The 24,052-nt window shown below is 38.2% G+C and overlaps 1 protein-coding gene across 14 annotated transcripts in view; it reads left to right on the top strand.

The window, feature by feature from the left end:
• Nucleotides 1–24,052, top strand: part of NRG3 (neuregulin 3) — a 1,011,269-nt gene that overhangs the window by 977,255 nt on the left and 9,962 nt on the right. For 8 of the 14 annotated variants that reach the window (XM_070265759.1, XM_070265717.1, XM_023648898.2 and 5 more), the window contains exons 5-7: nt 4,133–4,235; nt 9,399–9,525; nt 22,032–22,159. In XM_070265759.1, the coding sequence (XP_070121860.1) occupies nt 4,133–4,235; nt 9,399–9,525; nt 22,032–22,159 (358 nt within the window). Of the gene's footprint in view, nt 1–4,132; nt 4,236–9,398; nt 9,526–22,031; nt 22,166–24,052 lie in introns of all 14 variants that reach the window. The other 6 variants (XM_070265734.1, XM_070265752.1, XM_070265704.1 and 3 more) reach the window with 1 other exon arrangement.

Genomic DNA, 24,052 nt, shown 5'->3' with positions numbered 1-24,052 from the left:
GTATGAATATACCACAATTTGTTCATCCATTCATCTGTTAATGTGCATTTGGATTATCCTTTTTTTTTTTGCTATTAAAAATAAACCTGCGTTGAACATTTATGTACATAATACATATGCTTTTGTTAGTCTTGAATAGATACCTAGGAATGGAATGGCTTTATCACAAAGTAGGTGTCTGCTTAACTTTCTATGAAACTATTTTTTAAGCGGTCATACCATTTTACATTTCAGGCAGAAGTCCAAATTGCCCCACACCTGTGGTATGGTCAGCTTTTTTTTTTTTTTTTTTAAAGATTTTATTTTTTCCTTTTTCTCCCCAAAGCCCCCCAGTACATAGTTGTATATTCTTCGTTGTGGATCCTTCTAGTTGTGGCATGTGGGACGCTGCCTCAGCGTGGTTTGATGAGCAGTGCCATGTCCGCGCCCAGGATTCGAACCAACGAAACACTGGGCCGCCTGCAGTGGAGCGCGCAAACTTAACCACTCGGCCACGGGGCCAGCCCCTGGTCAGCTTTTAATTGTAACTATTCTAGTGGTTATATGTCTCTTTATAGTTTAATTTTCAATTTCATAATGACTAATGATGTTGAGTATCTTTTTGTGTACTTATTTGCCACTTATATATCTTTGGGGAAGTGTTTATTCAAATCTTTTGCCCATTTTTAAGTTAAGTTGTTCATTTCCTTATTATTGAGTAGTAAGAGAGCCTTGTATATTATAGTTACAAGTCCATTGCTGAATATATAGATTGCGTAGTTTTTTCCCAGAGTGCGCCTTCTGTTTTTATTTTCATAATGGCGCCTTTTTGAAGAGCAAACATTGTTAATTTGGATGAAGTGCATTTTATTGATTTAAAAAATTTTATGGTTTGTGTCTTTTGTGATGTAGTTAAGAAATCTTTGCCAAATTTGTGATTACTAAGATTTTCTTCTAAAAGTTTCAGCATATGAAGTTTTACATTAAGGTCTATTATTCTTTATGAGTTTATATTTGAGTAAGTATGAAGTTAGGGTCGAGGTTCACTTTTGTGGGTATGGCTATACTATTGTTACAATGTCATTTTTTTAAAAGATCCTTTCCCCATTGAACTGCCTTGACATCTTTGTCAAAAATCAATTGGCCATGTATGTTTCCATTCATTTCTGGACTTTCTTGTTTGTTCCATCTTTATCTGTCTATGAATAGGCCAATACCTTATTGCCTTGGTTACTATGGCTTTATAATAAGTCCTAGAATAAAGTAATTTGAATCCTTCCACTTTGTTCTCTTGGCTACCAAAAGGTTTTTTAGGCTATCTAGATCTTTAGTATTTTTCATGTAACATTTGGAATCAGCTTGTTAATTTCTACAATAACGACAACAACAAAATGCCTCCTGAGATTTTTAATAAAATTGCACTCAATGTATCTATCAACTTGAGCAGAATTGACACCTTAATAATATAGAGTCCTTTTAGCCATAAACATGATTTCTCTCTCCATTTATTTAGGTCTTCTTTAAATTCTCTCAGGAATGTTTGCTAGTTTTCAGTGTACAGGCCTTGTGTATCTTTTGTGAAGTTTATTTCTATGTACTTTATATATTTTGATGCTATTGTAAATGATACTTTTATTTGAATCTCTGATTATTTGTTACTATTAAATAGACATACGTTTAATTTTTGTATCATCTATCCTGCAACTTTATATCCTGCAAACTTGCTAAGCTTACTTGTTAGTTACACTAGCTCTTTGTAAGTCCATCAGCTTCTCTGCATAGATGATCATGTTGTCTGAGATCAAAGACAATTTTTCTTCTACTTTCCCTGAGAGACTGGCTTTAGTTTCTGTTTTTGCCTTATTCCATTGACCAAACCTTCAGTACAATATTGAATAGAAGTGATGAGAGTGAGTATTCTTATTTATGCCTGATCTTAGAGGAAAAGCATCTAGTGTTTTACAGTTAGGTGGAGATCTTTTTATAGATATTCTTGATCAGGATGAGGAAGTTCCTTTCTATTCCTAGTTTTTGAACGTTTTCATCAGGAATGACTCTTAGATTTTGTTAGGTAACTTTTCCCCTCTAATCTGATAATTGTCATTTTTCTTGATTTGAATTTAATTAAAATTAAAAATTAGAATTGTGAATCACATTGATTAATTTTTAAAGATTTAATATTAATATTAAATTTAATATTAAAATATTAAACTAACCTTGTATTCCTTGTATAAACTCCACTTAGTTGTGATGTATTATTTTTAACTTCTTGTTGGATTTGACTTGCCAAAATTTTGTTAAGAATTTTTACGTCTGTGTCAATATGGAATATATGTTTGTAAATTTTTTTTTATATCTTTGTCTAGTGTTGGTATAGAGGTAATGCTGGCACCAGAGAATGAATTGGAATGTTTTTCTTCCCTTCAATTTTCAGTAATGAGAAGACCCTGAGATGATAGAGACAATGGGATACAAAGGAATTAGTCTTTAATAAAAATACAGCACTTTCTCTAGTTAAACCATTCTCTAACTTCAGTGTTCAAGAGAAACACCTGAAAAATTTCCTTTAAATAAAGATTTTGATTTAAAAGGTCCAAAATGGATGCAATAGCTGGTATTAGCAAAGCAAAACAAATCTCCCCCAGGTGAGTCTTACGTGGTTGATCCATGTTCTGAGAATTCTTAGTCTACTCAATGCTTCTCAAAGTACGTTTCATAGACCAGCAGCATCAGAGTCACCTGGGTCTTTCAAAAAATGCAAATGTTTGGTCCCCACTTCACACCTACTAAATCAATAACTCAGGGTGAGAAATTAGGTGGCTTCTGTCCTTTAGTAGCCCTCAAGGTGACTCCGATGCATGCTAAAGTTTGAGAACCACTGCACTATGTTAATAAGAGAGAAACAGAAAGGAATAGATACAGATGCTGTTAAGTGCATATTTTGTGTTATAAGTAGAGATAATTTCTTCTACACTGACTTCCTTTTCTTTTATAACATCTAGGGAAGATCTGAGAGTGAGGGAGGGGAGGGGATGTCAGATGTTCGAGTGGTGTGGAGAAGGTATGGACAATAACCAGGAAAGTGGGGAAGCAGGCTGATGAGATTGTTAGTCACTAGTGCATGTCTACCTGTAAATGTGATTGTCAACTTTTATGATATCCACCTTACCTCTTGTGCAATATTCTCTCCCAATTCTGAGCTGCTCAAGGTAGAGGTATGCAGGAGGTAGTTTCTTGAATTTTTACACAGTTATTTTGCCAGACGGGTAAAGGGAAGGAGAAAGAGATACAGCAGTTGAGGGTATTTGCAGGAGGGTGAATGACTATAATCATGGACCATATCCTCTGTGCTGGATAAAGAAAGGAATGAAGACAAGAGGAGGATAATTAACAGAAAGAAAGTTCTGAGATCTATGGATAAAAAGGTCTTGATGAAATGGAAGGACTGTTTCAGTAGATGTATTTCAGAAGATGAGCTGGGAATGTAAATGATAATGGCTGAAAAGTGAAATGCTTGTTTTTGAATTCTTGTGGTTTTTTATAGTAAGAAGCTATAGGATGTGACCTTGGTAATAGAGGTTGAGATTATTGTGCCAGATCTTTGGAATTGAGGAAGTCATAGAATGGGTGAATAAATATTCACATACATATTGAAGTTCTCTTTCATTAGGGATGTCAATCATAGTAGTGGGTGGATGAATGGGAGACCAACAGCCAGGGACCAAATCAGAAAATACGATGACCTCAGTATCACATAAAATAAATTGGAATTCATCACTGGCATAAGAAAGTTCTCATGGAAACATATTTCTTTCTCTAGCAGATTATTTTGGGCTGCACTACAATTTCAAAAATGTGTGTCCCCAGTATGTGCTAAAATCCTGGAATGTCTTTTGATAATAAGATTCATAATTATAATATCTGTGCATGAGTTCTGATTTAGCCATGCAGATATAAAAATTAATAGCCGCCTATCCTATAGACCATTGCAAAGAAACTGAACCATAATAACTTCCTCATGTTTTCCTGTTCATGACAGAAATAAAAAAAGCTTGCTTTGAAAGGCTCCTACCAGCTCAGAAGTACAAGGATGGACATTGTCTCTGCTGTGCCCTGCTAACATCCATTCTAATTCTGTTTTTCAAATTCACAGAGAGTGAAGAAGTTTATCAAAGGCAGGTGCTGTCAATTTCATGTATCATCTTTGGAATTGTCATCGTGGGCATGTTCTGTGCAGCATTCTACTTCAAAAGCAAGTAAGACCATTTCTCTTGAGTGTTAAAAAGCTTACTTCTCAGAGGAAGCACTTTGTCTTTCTTTAAATTCTCAGTCTCTGCTCCAGGCAGAGGGATCTTGGGCAAATGGGTCTATCGAACATCTACAAATGACTTTGAATCTTTCCTAGATCATAGTGAGTGTGTGCAGTATGTGCATGCATGTGTGTGTGTGTGGTTAATCTTTGATGCACATAACGATGATTCTTCTCTGTGATCATGAACACTCCATGTCCTTTGCATTTGTTGATTACCTGCTGGAATGAAAGGCTCAGTGTCTGCCTGTCCCTAAGGGGTTAACTCTCTTGAACAGAGAGGTCACTGCTGTGACCTAAACATTATCAACCAGGAGCTAACCTTTTCCCAAAAAAAGAAAACCCACAGTTTTTCCTTTCCTATTGTGTTTACCTGATATTCATAAAGGTTTTATCCAAATATGAAATATGAATAGCATAAAATCCACTTTAGTTCACCAGTTGGTACACACATATCAAATATATCCCATACCTCCCTTGCCAAGAAATCAGACTCTCTGCAGCTAGAAGTGCTTATTTTTGACTAATAAAGTAGAATAAAAATATGCATACATATTATGTATATAAGCATGTGCGTGTATATATTTATTCCAAACGAACTTTGATAGCGGTATTTTATTTATGGAAATGACATAATCTGCACTTAAAATAAGAAATACAGATAAAAATATTAAATTTCTTGGTTTCCTGTAAGGCACGAAGCCTTATGAAGTTGGCACAGATTCTGTTCCTATGTCTTGTCTGAAATCCAAGGCAATGTGTAATTGCTTTTCTTTGGACCTATATTTCTTACCCGTTTGCTCTTCTAAAAATGGATCAATTTCCAGATATAGTCTGTGATATCTATCTTCATGTTGTGTCTGAACTTTAAAAGAACAGCAATTCTGATTTTAAAAAATAATGGAAACTCAGGTATGATTCCAGAATTAGGAACTATTATTTTTAATAAACTATTTCAGAATAGGTTTAGATTTTCAGAATTACTATGAAATAGTACAAATAGATCCCATATACCCTAGACCCAGTTGCCCCTATTATTAGCATCTGATATTAATACATCATTTTTGTCACAATTAGTGGAACAGCATTGATACAGTATTACTAAGCAAAGTTCACACTTTCAGATTTCCTTAGCTTTTACCTAATGTGCTTGTTTGTTCCAGGGCCCCCTCCAGGATACCACATTACATTTAATTGTCACCTCTCCTAGGCAATTCATAGCTGTGACAGATGTTAGTGTTCATTTTTGAGCAGTTACTCTTTATCAGGGACATGAGGTTTTCATGAATTATCTCGCATTCCTCACAACAATTGGAATTGTGCATTCTTGCTTTTTCAAATAATACCAGAATTTGATTTTAAAATATGCATTTGTCCAAGATGCACGGTAGGAAATTGCATATGGGGTCTTCGAATAGCCACAGCTCTAAGTTAAATCACGTGCTCTAATCCACTGCACCCTGTTGGCTCCCACAGCCCTCCTGCTGGCTGGTGGAAGTGCTTGGAGTGGCTGGGGAATGTGGCAGTCTGATGCAGCCCACAGCACATCACAGCTCCTAAGGAGGCTCCAGGGTGTAATGGTGAGGCTGTCACACACCCCAGCCATGCCTCTATTCAAATCTTCACACTGCCACTTGCTTATTATGCATTATTAGGCAAGTTACATCCAGTCTCTTAGCCTCAGTTTCCTTTTTGGTAAAATATGGCCGAAAATAATATCTCCCTTTTAGAATTCGTTACGGATTAGTGGGATAATGCTGTAAAGAGCACAGCATAGTGTTTAAAAGGGTCGACACTCAATGAAGGCTAGCTCTTGTTAACACCAACGGTTTTCCACACTGGAACATAGAGACTGAGTCATTACAAAATGAAGAGCTTGCACAAGTGTAAGGGGATAATCAGACCCTGCAGGGTGTTAGGAGGGTCTACTCACAAGTGCTGTGTATGAGAAAGAAATTGTGTATTTAACAATAAGCAAATTACTATGAAGTAGCAAAACACTTATTTTTAGAGTATAATTTGTAGTTGTACACATTTAAATGAAAGAGTCTTTATGACAATCCCAAGAACAGAGAACAGCTGGATAACTAGGGGACTTCCATCTTCAGGGCTGTCAATCTCTCCATCTCTCAGCAGCAAGTGGGCTCTGAGAGGAACATCTCCTCCTGGGGCTCAGCGAGGTGTCAGGGGTTTCCTGGAAACACTGCTCAACATCAGATTTATTATGAGAGGCTCAGAGGACTGAGCCAAGGGAAGAACGCTAATCAGAATGTTGTCTTTCTGCCTGCCCAGCTGGGACACATTTTTATTAAAAAGTAAATAAATAGGACAATGTGAGAATAATAAAGTAATAATAAAAATTGAAGCCTTTTCCAACTAGAGTTGTATTTCTCATGAGATACCTAGAGGATATTTCCTTATTCTAGTACAATTTCCAGTTATGATCTTCCTTTATTTTTCTTTGCCTGAGAGGAATGCCACACCCCACACCACACATCTAATCTAGATAGCCGAAAGCAATGTAAATTTTTGTAACACTCTGCACAGATTTCTTTGTGCTTATTCCTGGAATTCTAATTCCCCTCACAAAACCTTGAGGATAACAGAATAGTCATACTTTACCTGACTTTTCCTTACTCGCACACATGCTATAAGGTGGTTTATATGAGCACAATTTTTTGACTTCATTTGGAAAGTGCCAACTCTTCTAGGATTCTAGGACCTCTCTATGATTGGTTTTCAAGTAAATTCACTTGAACCTCCATCCTGTATCCTGGGATACAATTTCTGGCCAGAGAAGGTCAACAGTTACCCAAAATCTCACAATCCTTGGTCATTTATGTTTTACTTCCCATAATCCCTCAGATCCTGCCACTCTGGTCCTTTCTCCACTCTCTTGTCACCTTGTCTGCTTTCTCAGGAGCCTAACCTGCAACATTACAAATAATGTTTTGTGCGCCTGATATTCCGCAACTTACATCTCATTTCTTTCTGATGAATTGGGCCAGAGAAACTTAAAGTCAATGGACGATTAACACCGACACGGTTAAGCTCGTCGCGTTCCCGTGTGCAATGCCCATATCTTGTCTTCCCCAGAGCAACTGCTCTCAGGAGAGAGCTAATGGAAGCTTATTGCAATCAGACGCTTCTGAGTTCCTTTGTTCCCATTTGCTGAGGGAAGGAGGAAAGAGCAAAAATGTATGTGCTCGGGAGAGGGGAGGGGTGATCCAGAAGGAGACAGGTTAGAAAGGGAAACCCATTTATCCTGGAATGTGAATGAGTCAGAACTTGAGTGAGAAGAGAGTAAAGGAAAGCAAATTATAAAAGGATTTAGGAAATGCAGTCAGACATCCTTAGGAGGGAAAATTCCTTTAGAAGTTTATATTTCCCAGACACCGAATTGCTAAATTACTGAAAAAGACAGTATTTCTACTATTTAATTCTTAGCAATTGGTCCTTACTATGTGCCAGGACCCCTTTTCCTGCTTCGTGATGATTTCCTCTGCTAGAACGTCCTGAGCTCCATTGGTTTCACCAATGAATCCTTGATAGGATTTTGTGGCCGTAATATGCTTCTTAAAATGCTGATATGATAGATTTATTTTTAACAATAGGCTACCGATTAATTGTTAGGCAGCGGGTAGATTATTACCACTGGATTAAAGGAACTAAGAGTACGGGAGATAAAGGCCTCCCAAATAATTGAAAAGATAAGAGAAATATTTAAATGAACAGAGCTACATCACACTGAGGTTATAAATTCAAAGGAGGCATTGATGCTCAGAGCCTCCCCTTCCTGTAGCAAACACTGTGACTTGCTTGGGAGAGATGCAATTAGTCCGATCTTTCCTTTTATCTTGGAGCCAGTGTTTGAATTCCTCTGTAGCATCTGCCCAGACAACTAAGCTTGCTCAGCGATGAGAGGCAGGGGATGAACACTTCACCTGTGTTCTCACGTTTAGTTTCCACAGCATCCTTGAAAGATAGCTTTTACAAACTCCATTTACAGATGAGGAAATGGAGGCTCAAAGAAGTGTAGGAAGTCAATCATTTTGATTTCAGAAAGCAGAACAAAACCGGTGGGTGGCAGAGCTGAGATTCAAAGTCCAGTCTCGCTGATAACCAGGCCTGTGCTCCGTAGTGTTGCCTGCCTGGAGAAGCTCACTGCAGAAGTGCACATACTCCTCCGATGGCTCCATCCTTCACAGAGAGCTTGGGGAAGCGGGAAAGTTCAGGGGATAGGATTCTGCAAAGTTTTGTTTCATGGGTACCGAATCTTCTGCTGATAGATAATTGTAGTGAAGCTCTGGGGAGAGAGCAACTAATTAGGCAGTAATTTGTTATATCCTTCTAGTACGGCCACTGAATGACTCAGACGACAGTCACTCCACATCCACAGGCAGGAGCACTTTCTTTCTTTAGAGTCCAAAAACTGAAAGGCATCTCAGCCTTCCCACTGAGAAGCTGTGGGACCATGGGCAAGTGGCTTGACAGTCCTGAGTAGTAGTTGAGAGTACAGAGGAAAGAGTGAGGTGCCCTGTAAGAGTTAATTATTTTTTTATTATTTACAATGTAGGAATAAAAATGTTTATATTCAGGGATGTTGTAACAATAAATAAGCTGTTTCTAAACTGTAAAAGAGAAAATACACACGTTATAGCATGTATGCAAGCCTGCAATCAAGCTACACATATTTGAATTGTACCAATATAAATGTTGTAAGTATGTTATGGGTGGCCGCTGGGCCCAAGCTTTAATAATTTGTTTCACTGGTCACTTCCTCAGAGCATTTCCAATTCCTTGCAGTGGGGCACTCAGGGTTAGGGACCTCTTACATCCATGGGGGCCAAGACACTGCATCATGTTTCTTTCTGCCTTTGAAGCACCATTGGTGTCAATTCCTGGATGACGATGGCTAATACCAGCTTCTTTCTAGACAAGAAGTATTTCTTGGTGGGTTTGAAAATGAAGGAAGTATTCTGTTTGTTCACCGAGTTTCTCCAGCTTTAGCAAATAACAAATAGATACATTGGGAATGAATGATCCTCTAAAAATTTGAATAGAGTAAATTTATGTAACTATTTATACATTTATTTCTTGAAATCTGCAGGAAACAAGCTAAACAAATCCAAGAGCAGCTGAAAGACCCACAAAATGGTAAAAACTACAGTCTCAAAGCATCCAGCGCAATGGCAAAGTCAGAGAACTTGGTGAAGAATCACGTCCAGCTGCAGAATGTGAGTTGCATTCTACGCGTCTCTCCCCGCAGCCTGCCTCAGCGCTCCGGGTCCAGAGGGCGTGGGCAGCCAGCCATCAGACTTGTATATTTTTTTCAATACTTTGTAGATTTTTGCTTAAATCATCTTGCAGTTCCATGTGTGTACACGTGCATGTGTACTGGATGAAAGAGAGGAAAATTAAATCTCAGCTTTGGATTATAATCGGTAACATAAATTAATCTCCGGTAGCTTCTGCTCTTTGTTCTGTAAATACTTAATGAAGCTCTACTTCATGTCAGAAATTGTGCTGGGCACCAGAGATACAATTTTACCAACCATATGGGATCCTAAGTGTAGTAAGAAATACAAACACCAGAACCAGAGGGAGTGACACTGAAGCAGAGGTTGGAGAAGAGGAGACCAACTGGAGATGGGTGGGGACAGATACGGAGGCAGCTTCATAGCAGAGCCAGGCTTGAACTTTTTTTTGAAGAATATGAAAGATTCACCCAAGAGTCAGAGAGCTAAGGACAAGAGACTAGAAGAAACAGAAAGAATAAAGGCGTGGATTCCTAAGAATACCGGCTATGTTCAGGCAACTCCAAGGTGAGGGGTGGGAGAGAAGTAAGAGGTGAGAGGTGGGAGGTGAGAGTTGTGGTCCCAAAGTTGGTACATCCTAACACCAGGCCTTAAAAGGATACCGGAACTTGAAGGTAAACAAAAACTCTTTGAGTCCAACATTCTTTCTAAAGTAGTTTTAATCATTTCTGAGATATATTGCAAGACACTAAATGAAAGACAAGCGAATACCATCTTAAGACATGCTGAAGTATTCCTCTCAGGGTGGCAATTCTTTGCCCCCCACACAACACTGTACCTCTGGATTCTGAGACACAAAACAAAGGAACAAAGACCACAGTATAAACTTAGTATTTGAGCATAATAGGCACTCACTCAGGACACATTCACGCCCCTCCAAATGCGTAAATCGCCGAGAATTTATCCTTCATTTGTGATTTTAAGAAATCCTTACCCCCAAAATTGCCATTGTGCTGTGTGTAACAGATGTTCTTAGATGTTTCATGTGGGATTCATAAATTAGAATTCCTTCCCTGCAAAATTTTGTTAAACTTTTCTTCATGGCTATGTGTACGGAACATTCTTTTCTGAACCAGAAAGAAGCCTTTTGTTAATGATTTCTAATGAGTGTTATCCCACCACGTTAAAACGATGGCAGGGATGGAGGGCTTCAGTTCCTCAGCAACCAGACTCGTCAAAGGCAATCAAAACTGGGCGATAGTTAAAGTGATGAGGACAGATTTTCGTAGCAATGTACTATTGCATTACCGAAGACAGTCCCGTGTGAACTGAACTCAACTTCCATTTGCACAGAGGGGACGGGGCAGTTTAAAGGGACAATGAGGGCATGGGAGGTGGGGGGCAACAGCAGGGACTGGACAGAGTCAGGGAAGTGAAAAATTACACAGTCAGTGGAAATGTGATTTGGCCAGCTGTGTGTGTTAGCTGGCAGTTATTGAGTTTAGGATTCTCTGCTTCCATGAAGACGGAAACAGAAGCCCTATCCTCCCTAAGGATTACATTTCAGAGAAATGGCTTTCAGGGCCTTGAGAAAGTCACTCCTGACTTGGAGGAGATGCACATCCATTTCAAAGGGGCGGAGGAAGGTTGACAACTGTCAGCCCTTTGTAGTAAATTCTTTAAGAAAGGGATGTCAGGGCCTAGTTCGGGCATTGGCTGGAACAGACAGTGCATTCTTTTGGAGGCCTTGAGTTTTTTTTGTGTTTTCTCAGACAGGCACCTTAAGCGGGGCTAAGATGACCCCAGGGGTGTAGCATTAAGCTGTTAGAAACCACGTCAGAGTTTACTGGAGTCTTTGAGTGCAGGAGTGGGTGGATGAAATCGTTTGTGCAGAGAATCTGCAGTTTTTACAGGCCAAAGTTGAGGCCTAGCCAAAAACAGGGTTCAGAGGAGGCCATCTAAAGTTTGGTCAAAAAGAGAGTCTTTGTCACCTATGCCGTTGACAAGGTCGTAGCCAGAACACACACAGATTTGCGTGCTTCGTCACCTAATATAAGATCACTAGCATTCTCTGTCTTCTTTACGATCTCCACAAACTCACTGGGGCATAGCATCATGGTCCAAAAGCGGTCACCTCTCAGTTTTCTCATTTCACCACTCCTATTAGGCATTCATGTTCTTTCTTACTGTTTACTATTAAAACAATAATAAAATAAACTCTTCACTCATGTGCTCCCTCCACCCCTTCTTTGATTGGAATTATTAGGATTGGAATTACAAGAAAGAAATTACTAGCTATAGGGCTTCCAACACTTGAAAGACCTCTGAGTACATATGATTTTTTTCTCTCTCTCTCTTCCTTCCTCTCCAGCCCACCCCTCCAAAACATTGTGTATGTTGGCACAGAGCAGCAATGAGTGGGCTCACCAAGATCATTCCCTCAGGGCCCAAGATAGGATGTGGGAAAGTATCTTTTTATAGTCACCCCATTTCTGAATAGAGTATATATAGGATGTATACATATATATTTGACATATATATATATAGGTGTGGTGTGATCAGCCAGGACGACACATTCCATGGTATCATAGTCTAAAGAGCTACAACGAACTTGGGAGTTCAGGCAGAGAGCAGATATGAGAGGAAGGCATTCAAGGACCCTGAAAAAGGAGAGCAAGGTGCATTGAAGAGACATGCACGCCAGCCATAGCATTCTGCGTGGTGCCAACCTGGGCTCAAGGGACGGACTGAGCAGGTCCCTTAACAAGACTAGACTGGGGATGCGCAGGTTGCTTTCCCAAAGGCACATTTCAATTGCAGCCTTAGAAAGCAATGTGGGTCATTACCAGCTTTGTTATTCCTTTGTCAACATTTCTTTTGCTAATTTAATAGGAGAAAATGGTACTTTTCAAAAACTTTGCATTTCAGTATTTGAGAGTATAGTATAATCTCTTTCCACATATTTCTAATCAAATTTCTACTTTGGCGACTTCTATGCTGATACCCTTGCTCATAATTTTATTATAAGAATCAAATAACAATTTGACTGCAATTTTTCATGCCAATGTTATAGCAGAAAATAGCAATGAAGAATAGATAACGAGAATCCATTAAAAAGGAACTGAAACTCTTAAGGACATTTGCTTTCTTTCAATACTATAGCTGAAACCCTATAAGGAGAAGCATATAGGACATCTGTGCAGTTGGAGGCCAGGTAGCACAAGGAGTCTTAAGGAAAGCAATAATCTGATGTGTGGCTAAGAATTTTTACATGCATATTGAAATACAAAGATACTGAAGAAAATTTGGGAAAGCATTTTTCCTTTTACGTCTGTATTGTTTTCTTCTGGCAAGAGCTATGAGGAAGTAGCAATGTCACTGATAATAGCAAAAAATGATAAATGAATTAGTGATAAAAGTACTAGCAAATAAGATGTACTGATACATACATAGAATCATGGTAAATAATATAAATACCTTGTCTCATTTAGTCCTGACAACGACTATTTAATTTACACCCAAGATGTGCAGAAGACGGAAACGGGGCTCAAAGCTTGAGAAAGGCAACCTCTGTCAGACAGCTAGTGAGTAGCTGAGAGCCGGCCCCACATCTTTATGACTAGTGGTTCTTAACAGGGGGTAATGCTGCCCGGCAACATTTGGCAAACATTTTGGGTGTTACAGCTTGGGAGGGGAGGGCTACAGGCAGCTATGAGTAGAGGACAAAGGTGCTGATCAGTATCCTGCAATGCACAGCATAGGCCCCTGCAACGGGAAATTATTCTTCCCAAATGTCAACAAGAGTGAGGAGGAAGTCCGGCATCCAAGCTCAAGTTGCAAAATGTGTCCATTAGAAAATTCTGAACAGCTAGCACAGGGGTTCTAGCACCAATATTCCCACTGCAGGCTTTCACTTCTACCATGTGGAGTGGTGACAGGTCTTCCAGATACACTACAATCCATATCAGGCAAATCTGTCTTTATTTTATCTTGCAGCCCAGGTTAACTACTTGAAAATTCTTCGCAAATTGCAGTGTTTAACAAATGAATTGTCTGTGGCTGGCATTCCCTCAAATTCATTAAAGATTCATGGGGAAAGATTTCACTGTACAGTCATGTAACAAGATGTGAAACATATTATCCACTGAAGCCATACCCTGGAAACACCTGCCTCGGAGGCTGCAGAACTAGACCTGGCAGTGCCTTAGAAGCATCTAGCCCTTACCATCACCCACAAATGAAGCATTTGTGCCTCAAAGAGATGAACTAGCCTTCTTTTCTGTGTCCCGAGTGAGAAAGAGCTGGGGCTAGAATTATAACCTCCAGAGCAGTCAACAGAGTGAAACTTCTCAGCCTGGATCAGGGATCAGAAAGAGAAGTCATCGAAACGGAGAGGAACCATTCTTTCTTAGAATCAAGAGGAAATGTACATAATTGAAAAGTAAGGGAACAAAATTATATACCCCTTCCCATCCTTTTTTTAATAACCATCTTAGGAAAGATAGGTTTATGGGGGTAACATTCACTGAGAAAGAATTGGAAGATAATATTTGCGTGCTAAAGGAGAATAATAAGAATTTAATGCCTAATATGAGTTTGATAATTGATAGAGAGTGGCATTCATTTATACAGAAATGCCTATTGAAGACTTCCGTATGTTGGGCACTGCATGAAGTGCTTAAAAAATACAAACAGAAGAGATGTATCTTGACCCCAAGGAGCTCACAGGCTAGTAGTAGAAATAAATATGTAAGCACATACTTTTTTTGTAATGTAGATATATTAAGTCAAAGTGCTATCAGAGAAAGGAAAAGGACATCTAAAATTGTCTAGGTAGGGTCCTGGCCCCATGGCCTAGTGGTTAAGTTCAGCGTGCTCCACTTTGATGGCCCATGTTCAGTTCCCAGGCATAGACCTACACCACTTGTCGGTGGCCACGCTGTGGCGGCAACCCACATACAAAATAGAGGAAGATTGGTATAGACGTGAGCTCAGGGACAATCTTCCTCAAGCAAAAAGAGGAAGATTGGCAACAGATGTTAGCTCAGGGCTAATCTTCCTCACCAAAAAAAAAAAAAAAAAAAAGGACCAAGTCCCTACTTTTAAGGAACTTACTCATTACTGTAGGTGATAGATAGTAAGCAAATAATCCCACAAACAGGCGTGGAATGATCTCTGTGACAAGGCCTGCAGCCAACAGTGAACATGCTTTTAGAGCTTGTACAAGGCAGGTCTTGGAGTTAACCTGACAATAAGAGGGGTGAAGAGCTCTCTGAGAAGAGAGAATAAATCATAAGCACTCTGTCCCACTGGCTGAAGGGGCACCTGAGTGTGGTGGGGTGGCAGGTGATAGGGGATGGAGTGGAGGGGAGTGCTTGCTGTGCCCAGTGTCTGGAAAGGCTGTCTAGCTATTTTATCTTGCTTCAGCAGAAATGTGCTAAAGTTTGACTACAATAGTTATAATTCTTCCTGCTCTGGTACACGGTGCAAAAATTCTCAAAATAGCAACACTGGTCAAGTTGCTTTTGATTACTTGCTTTAGAGATCCATAAGAAATCATGCCCTAAAACACATCATAACTGCTCACTTTCACCATCCTCTGGGCTCATACATCAGACTTGCAGTAAAGAACTTTTCAACACTGACATAGGTGAGCTGGGAGCAACACAGAGAGACAGACATTTAAAACCACTTAAAAATATCTTCCCTCTTGCCTTTCTTGCCTGGGTTCCAGACCGGGTGATTATCAGCTCTGTCAACATTCTTTCCAACACAGACACTGTTTTCATTTAACCTTCTGACTCCCACTGCGCGCATGTGGTGGACCTGGAAACAATGTTGTTGTTCTGCTTACAACATGCGCCTGCTTGTTTGATGGATATATTGATCTCAGTGCACCCCCAACAATGTGTTAGGAGCGAAGCAGGTGACGGCCAACAACAATGCACGTCCTCAGCTCCCCCGGAGCACCTCCACAAGACGTTCTTCCAGGGAAGCCAGCTGTCATGGATGAGTGCTCCCCATGGCATGACAGCGTTGAGCAAGGCCTGTGTGGGTATTTAAAATGAAAGTGCTTCAGCTCATGCTGAAATGACCGGTCAATGAGTGGACTATGGCATCTCCTTATTCAATTTTAAAGGGACATGTTGTACATTGTAGAAAAGGAGGTCTTAATGAAACATGTACGCACACAAAAACTCAAAACCTGTGAAAGTGCAAGGAAAGAATGTGTGATCAATTACCAGACTTTGTAACATGGTAGAGAAACGTGAATGGGGAAGGCCAGGTGGACAGAGGCCTGAGCACTGAAACTTGACTGCAGATATAATCCGATGGCTAAAATTGTGCTAACGCTGACTTCTCCCAAGCATGGAACTGCATGAATTTTGGAAGGAACCATATTAAATGCTTTCAGTGTAGAGCATAAAATATCCAAAGGCTGTGATCCTGGTCAGTTAAGCGACCTTCAAGGAGGATTGGTGCAGACTGACTATTTTGGAAATTAAACTCAATGGTTATGCATATTGAGGGCCTACAGCTGAGCTGCTCAGAAAACTGAAGGGAGGCAGAATTCTAAAGTCTCTAAATTCTAATTAATTGTAATTAATTAATTCTAAGTCTCTAAAGTTTTTTTTTTTTTTTTTTTGGTGTGTATCTTTTGCTTTTTAAAATATCTTTTTTTTTTTAAGTACACTTTGTTTCTTAGAACAGTTTTAGATTTATAGAAAAGTTGCAAGGATAGTACAGAGCATTCCCGTATATGTTGTGCTTAGTTTCACCTATATTAACAGTACAATAATATGGTACATTTGTTACAATGAATGAAACCATATTGATGCACTGTTATTAGCTAAAACCCATAATTTGTTCAAATTGCCTTAGTTTTTACCTAATTGCTTCCTCCATCCCAAGATCTCCTCCCAGGACACCTCATGGCATTTAGTTGCCCTGTCTCTGTAGGTTCCTCTTGGCTGCCAAAGTTTGTGAGATTTTTCCTTGTTTTAACAGCCTCGACAGCTTTTAGGAGGACTGCTCAAGTATTTTGTAGGATGCTCCTCTGTTGGAAGTGGCTTGATGTTTTTCTTATGATCAGGCTGGGGTTAAGGGCTTTGGGGAGAAAGACCACAGAGGTAAAGCACCACTTTCGTCACATCCTTCTCCTAAGTGCCCACTATTGATGTGATTTCTCGCTGTTGATGACCACTCTTGTCGTCCATCCGAGGGAGGGTTTGTCAGGCTGTTCTGTGGTGATGGTACTCTTTTCCCTGCCCCCTTTCTACGGAGTTCCCTTTGGAAGGAAGTGACTATGTATAGGCCACACTTAAGGTGTGGGAGTTATGGTCCCCCTTTGTGAGGGCGGAGCATCTACCTAAATTATTTGGAATCCTCCTGCAAAGGATTTGTCTCTTCTTCCTCATTTACTTATTTATTCCGTCATTTATTTATAAGAGTATGAACTCATGGGTACTTTTTTTAATGCTTTGAGTTACATCCAACAGGTAAATACTATTTTATTTATTTTATGATTACATTTTCTCAGCTTTGGCCATTAGTAGCTCTTTCAGTTTGTCCCTGTGTCAATTTGACATAATTCATCAGTTCGGTATGGGGTTTTTGTTGAGCATGTCCTTGCTTCTAGGTGTTCTCAACAGACAGATCAAAGATATATATACATATATATATACGCACATATACGTAAAATGCATAATCACATATATAATATATATTTATTATATACATTTATATATACACATTATATAATATACAAATAAGTATATATTTTAATATATTATAATCCATAATATATAATGCAAGAGACATATATGCAATTATATAATTATATTTATATATCATATATAAATATATCACAAATATTTTATTTATTATTACATTTATTATTATTATCTGCTGAGGGGCCTAGAAGCAAGGAGACAGGGCTTATGTGCAGTACTTTTTGCCTTTCCCTTTACAGATTGCATTCATTTCCACGGTTTCTGAGGACAGCGCTGCCCCCACCCCACCTCCCACTGATGGTCTTTCACACATTTGCAATACAGTCAGTTTCCCTTGTCAGTTTACATTCCTGGGATCTCCAGACCTCCTAAATGATACTTATTTTGCTAGTAGATAGATTTCTTTACTAGATGTGGGGCTATTACGTTTACCTATTCCCCCTTGTGTGAAGTTTGGTAATTTGTTTCTTTTCGAGAAATTGGTCTCTTTCAACTTATTTCTCAACTTGGAGGGCATAGAGTTATTCACAGTGTTCTTTTATTAACCTATTTGTGTCCATGGGAATAGTAGTGATGGCCTCTCTCTTTCACTTCTATTATTGGTAATTTTCTCTCTTTTTTTTTTCCCACGTTAGCCTGACTAGAGATTTATCAACATTATTGATCATCTCAGAAAATCTCCTTTGCTTCTATTGATTTGCTCTATTCTTTTTCTGTTTCCAATTTTGTTAATTCCTAACTGTTACTATTTCTCTTCTTCTGCTTGTTCTACTCTTTTTTCTAGTTTCCTAAGGTGGAAAGTTAGATTACTGATTTTAGATATTTCTTGTTTTCAAATATAAGAATTTAATGTTGTAAATTTACCTCTATTCACTGCTTTCATTACCTCCCACAAATTTTGACACGTTGTATTTTTAATTTTCATTTAATTAAAATATTCTAAAATTTTTCATGAGACTTTCTCTTTGAACTTTCTGTTATTTACAGGAATGTTGTTTAATCTCCAAATAGTTTTGGATTTTCCAACTATCTATTATTGATTTCTAGTTTAATTTCAAGGTGGTCTGAGAATACACTTTGTATGATTTCTTTTTTTTTTAGTTTCTTAAAATGTGTTATATGGTCAAGAATATGATTTATTTTGATGAATGTTCCATGTGAGCTCAAGGAGAATGTGTAGTCTGCTGTTTTGGAAGCAGTATTTTATAAATCTCAATTAGATCCAGTTGTTTGGGAGTGCCCTTCAGATCAACTATATCCTTAATAATTTTCTGCCTGCTGGATCTGTCAATTACTGACGGACAGGCTTTGAAGTCTTCAAGTATAATGGTGGATTTGTCTGTTTCTCCTTTCAGTTCTACCAGTTTTTGCCTTATATATTTTTATAATCAGTTGTCAAGTGCCTATATGTTAAGAACTGTTTTATCTTCTTGGAAAATTGGTCCCTTTATCATTAGGTAAATGACATTTCTTTTATCCTACTTTATCCCTAATACTTTTCCTCGTTCTGAAGTCTGCTTTGTTTGCAATTAATATACCTACTCCAGCTTTTCTTTGATCAGTGCTAGCATGATATATCTTTCTCCACTCTTACACTTATCCTATCTGTATCTTTATATTTAAAGTGGGTTTCTTGTAGACAATATATACTTGGATTTTGTTTTTTCATCCGTGAGGACAAGCTCTGTATTTTTATTGGTGTATTTATACCTTGTATATTTAAAATGGTTATTGGTATAGTTCAATTAATATTTGCCATATTTGTAAGTGTTTTCTATTCTTTGCACTTGTTCTTTCTTTCTTTCTTTTTTTGTTCTGGTGTAGATAAGCTGATCTTGACTATGATTTTCTGTATTCATTTGTCCCTCCAGATGTCAGAGTGGTGCTTTGCCCTACAACCTCAATTATCTGATAGATATAAGAATAGTTATTGATATTCAGTTCAGCTTTTTTCTTGTTATAAGGACAAGAACGATGACCTCCAAGCTCTTTACTTGTCAGAACTGAAAACTAGAAGCTATTTCTAACTTCATCTGAACCAACAAGTATAGCATATTAGTTTGAAGGATTGACAAAGTATTGGACTTTTTTTAGTGTTTCCACATGTGTCAACCAAATCTGGATAGGTATAGTAACAATTTAAACCTGAATCTCAGATTAAATGCAGCCACTGAAATAAAAACAATTCTCATAAAGGCTGTGAGAGAAGGAAAACGATCTAAAATAATAAATTTTAGGAACAAATTTATGTTAATGGACCAAAATCATATAATTGAAATCAACTGTAGAGCAACAGTCTAAGAATTGGAAAGAAAAGATTTAGAACACAATATCTGTTATAAACGCTACGAATGAGAAGAACAAGTAAGAGGTGGATTGTATTCAAAACTTTTATCCAGGATGTTGAACAAGAGCCACTAGCTATCAGAATCCAAGTCTCATTCAAGGCAGAGACTCTGAACTAACCACCCAGAAGCTGAATTAGGCTTTTTAACACACATTCTTTAAAAAAAAAAATGAATGAGTAGTTGACTTTTAACGATTTGATGATTTCTCTAGAAAATTCAGATGCTCCAGAAACACTTGTCTGATGTTGCCCCTGAAAGCCCTCTGAGGGAGCAAAGCAGAGGCTTACCTCCTCCGTTGTGACACAGACGTCCCCAGATCATCTCACTTGTCTCTGTAGCTGAGCCTTCCAGGCGTCTGAGTTCATCTTTTGAAAGAATTTATTAGAAGTTGGAGGAGGAAAAAAAAAAACCCAATAGATCTTTTATAGAACCCCAAAGTCAGATAGAAATTCAGGACATTGCTTACATTTAAGTAACATGTCCGCTCAATTCACTTTTTCCATGGATGGTTTGTAATAAACAACTTTAATTAGTCAATAAAGAAGCACCTATGAAGGTATTGCCATCTTTCTTTGGATCTTTGTAATTTTGGATTGTTGAAAACCACCACCTTTTCCAAATTATCTCCATATCTTCTTTTTGTTCTGTGTCAATTTACTCCATTATGCGAGAAGTCTGACCAGCTTCTGTACTGTAAGTCCATTTTGTAGAATTTGGATTCTGATTCAAGACATGGTCATTACTGCCACTATGTGGTTTCTTTGGGAAGTACTTAAAAAGAAAACATTTAGTTAGAGATTTTGAACTTAAGGTTACATAACCTTGACATTTTCCCCTAGTCTCCATAGACCATACCCACTGGTATATTCTTCCCCAAGGATAACACCTAAATAATAGTTTGTTTTACTTATTTTTTTCACCTACATCTTGCTTGGTTGTGTGGGAAACACATACATGCACACACATAAACACATGTACACAGAAATATATACGTCTATGTACACATGTAAAATCTATATGTGTATATATATACATACAAAGCTAAATACATATGTATATACACACATATATGCACTTAAAGTGCACATATGTTTACTGCATTTTCCTTATTTACACAAATAGATTCATATTATGAATACCTTTTTGTACCTTGATTTTATTCTTTGCAGTGGCTGTCCATTTGTGGACATTTCTATTGTTTCCAATTGTTTTTCTTTTGTGTTTGTTCTCTGTTCTGTTATTAAAAACTGTACCTCTGACATACTCTGGCAATTACATCATTTTGAACTTTTTCAGTTATATTAATGACGGAAATTCTTAGAAGTGGTATTCTGGATCAAAAAGTATGTATATTTAACATTTTGGAACATATTGCCAATTGTATCCAACAAGTGAGCACAAATTCTACTTTGTCTTGAATCTTTGCCTTTACCTAATATTCTTGAAATTTAACTTTCTCTATTCTGACTTTCTTTCCTTGACAATGAATGCAGTTGCACACCTTCTCATGTGTACATTGTATATGTCTTTACTTTTCTGAGAAATTCTTGTTCATACATTGTATGTCAATATCCAGATTTCAAAATCTCTCTAGTTTGGTTAGCGTTCTAAAAATATCATTTCTCAGAATAGTTTTCATCTGGAGTTTCTCAAAGGGAAACCTGCTACCCCTCACTGCCTGTTCAAGTGCCAAGTGTCCAGGCAGTGTCAAACTTGACAACTCGCTGGCTGGTTGAGATGCCACTGAAATTTCCTTTGGGAAAGTTTTCCTTAATGTGTCATCTCTATAGGTTTTTCTTAGGCTCCTGGGCCCTATGAGATACCATAGCCAACAGTGAAACCAAGAGTTAATGACCGTAAAGTGTAAAACGCTCACAAATTTCTCTTGTTAGACATGGTAATTACCCGGAAACAGGCTGAAAGAGTGGAACAGTGGAAAGTGGCAGGTAGATACTCTGAATCAATTTTGTCCATGATTCTGAGAATGTTCCCATTCACTCAGCGTCTATTGAATCCCTATTATTAGTAGTCTAGCTACTAATTGTTTTATTTAATTTTTTTGTAAAAGTTACATTAAATAAAACAGACTCTTGTGTTTTTGGCTGTTAGGCATGATGTACCGTGGGTGTAGATTAAAATGAGAAGACAGACTCAGGATTCTAAGGTGATGAACCATCTTAAATAGACCTTACCTAATCACAGACAGTTATCGGGGAAGGGGAGAGAGCACACACAGCGTGCGAGAAATGGGATGCAAATGATGTCTCTATCGTTCTTCTGATGAGGTGCCAGTAGAAAAGTTACTGGCAAGTTTCAATAACTTCAATACCTAGCTATAGTGTATTATAGGCCCTCCTCTCATACCTGATCTCCAGCTCAACTCTGTGCATGTGATTTCCCACAGTATTCAAAGGCGGAAAGGCATCCCGTGACTGCACTGGAGAAAATGATGGAGTCAAGTTTTGCCGGCCCCCAGTCCTTCCCAGAGGTCCCTTCTCCTGACAGAGGAAGCCAATCTGTCAAACATCACAGGTACAGGTAGCTAATCAGGGTGGGGATGCGTGCATTCACACTGTGAATAATGCTGGACAACACGTGACAAGCGCTTGCAACATTATTCCAGAGAGATGACTGTTCTTGCTTCTCCTGTAGTTCCTCATGCAGTGGATGCTCAACAGCTCTCAGCAGGTAAACCAAAGATACCCACAGGCAGCAGTGCCCCTACAAGAAGGTTAAAGGAACTATTTTCAACACCCGTCAAAGCTGCAGACACAGACCAGTGACTGAAACTATTGCATTCTGGAAAACTATTAAAACATGGTTTTTCCTAGCCTGCCATATCACTGTCTGCAAATTTAATGACCACTTCTTCCCTAGGCAGCTGATGTGACGTGCTCCAGGTCTTTCAACACAGATCTCACACAAAGAAAACTTTGCATGGGGAAGAAGCCTGGAAAATCTTTTCCTTGGGTCTATATGATCTTCTATTATCAAGAATAGATAATATGGCGCTCTTGTACAAGCTGACCATAGAAATTGGCTCTTTTTGGGGAGAAAGCCAAAAATAAAGTTATTTTATAAATTTCATCACATTCTGAGGGTGAACAAGCTCTTCTGCATCTTCTAGTCAAATTCTGTGTTTTGTACATAAGGAATCTAGAACGCCAAAGATTCAAGGTTTTTTCCTAAACCAAGTGCCAAAGTTTGGGACTAATGCTAGAACAGACATTATGTTTATGTATATCTCAGTCTTTGTGGAAGTTGTCTAAACATTTCAGCTTCCTTTTCTAAGTGACAAGTACAGTATTTTAAAATTATAGAAGAATATATGGAAGGATTAAATTTTTTTAAAGTAACAAGTGAAAAATAACCATTGTCCCCAGCAATGAAAGACAAATGTTGTTGACCCTTGGTTTTCATGTATCTAGACAATGTTTTAAAAACCATCACGACAGAAATGTGCAATATACAAAGAAACCGTGTTCTCCTTCACCTCTCAATGAGTCCCTAAAAAAGGATTTTGTTGATGCTGGCCACATTTTCTATGAGGTTTTCAGTCACTCTCGATACTATTCCTCAGTACTTGACAATGATTTTTATTCTCATTCTGCCTGACTCGAGACTGAGATACTAAGGGTTTGCTAAGTTTTTTTAAAAAAAATAGTTTAAATATTTACAGCTCCGGATTGAAATATGTTTGACTATTGGATAATTGCTTTAGTTATTAACCACAAGTTTTGGGTTATATCAATTGAGGTTTTTACATATATTTCCCTGTGAAATGAGCATTTCAGTTCACTGGACCTAATGGAAGTTCTTTAATTAGGGAAATAAGTCCAAAATTACCAGCCCTTTAGAAGATGGATATTTCTTCCAGAACAATATTTTCCCCTGCTGATTATAACATATGTTAAACTAGTATTCTATCCAGTCAAGTGAAATAATTAAGGATAATATTATTCTAGTACTATATTATGCCATAAACGTTTTAAAGCTGAGATAAAAAAGAATTACAGCTTCTAATGTATTTGAGCTGCAAATAGCCACCCCTACTCCTTGTTGAGACATGCCCTCCTAAACTGGCTTCTGCTGTGGTTTCTAGCCGTCACTTTGCAGATTAAATAAGGAAGTCTTTAGGAGACCTTTCTCTGTGTTTGGTTCAATGACATTGCAGTATTTGTTGACATACCTTGTGTCCTGATGGATAGGCAAGGGTTGATTTATAAAGTGCTTTTAGAACTTTGTAAATTATAGTTTAATATATCATAGCTTTTGTTTTGTAAAACATGCAGTAGAGTTAAACGTTTTCGTGATTGATAACCTGGTCACTGATTTATGTGGCCTGCAAACTGCTCCATAACTTCCTGAATGCCACTGAGTGAGAAGGCTGGAAGAGTTGATTGATCAATAGGTGGAGAGCTGTTT

This window comes from Equus caballus, chromosome 1 (assembly GCF_041296265.1).
Source record: "Equus caballus isolate H_3958 breed thoroughbred chromosome 1, TB-T2T, whole genome shotgun sequence".
Lineage (NCBI taxonomy): Eukaryota > Metazoa > Chordata > Mammalia > Perissodactyla > Equidae > Equus > Equus caballus.
Note: the sequence above shows the minus strand (reverse complement) of the source record. Positions and strands in the feature narration are given on the sequence as shown.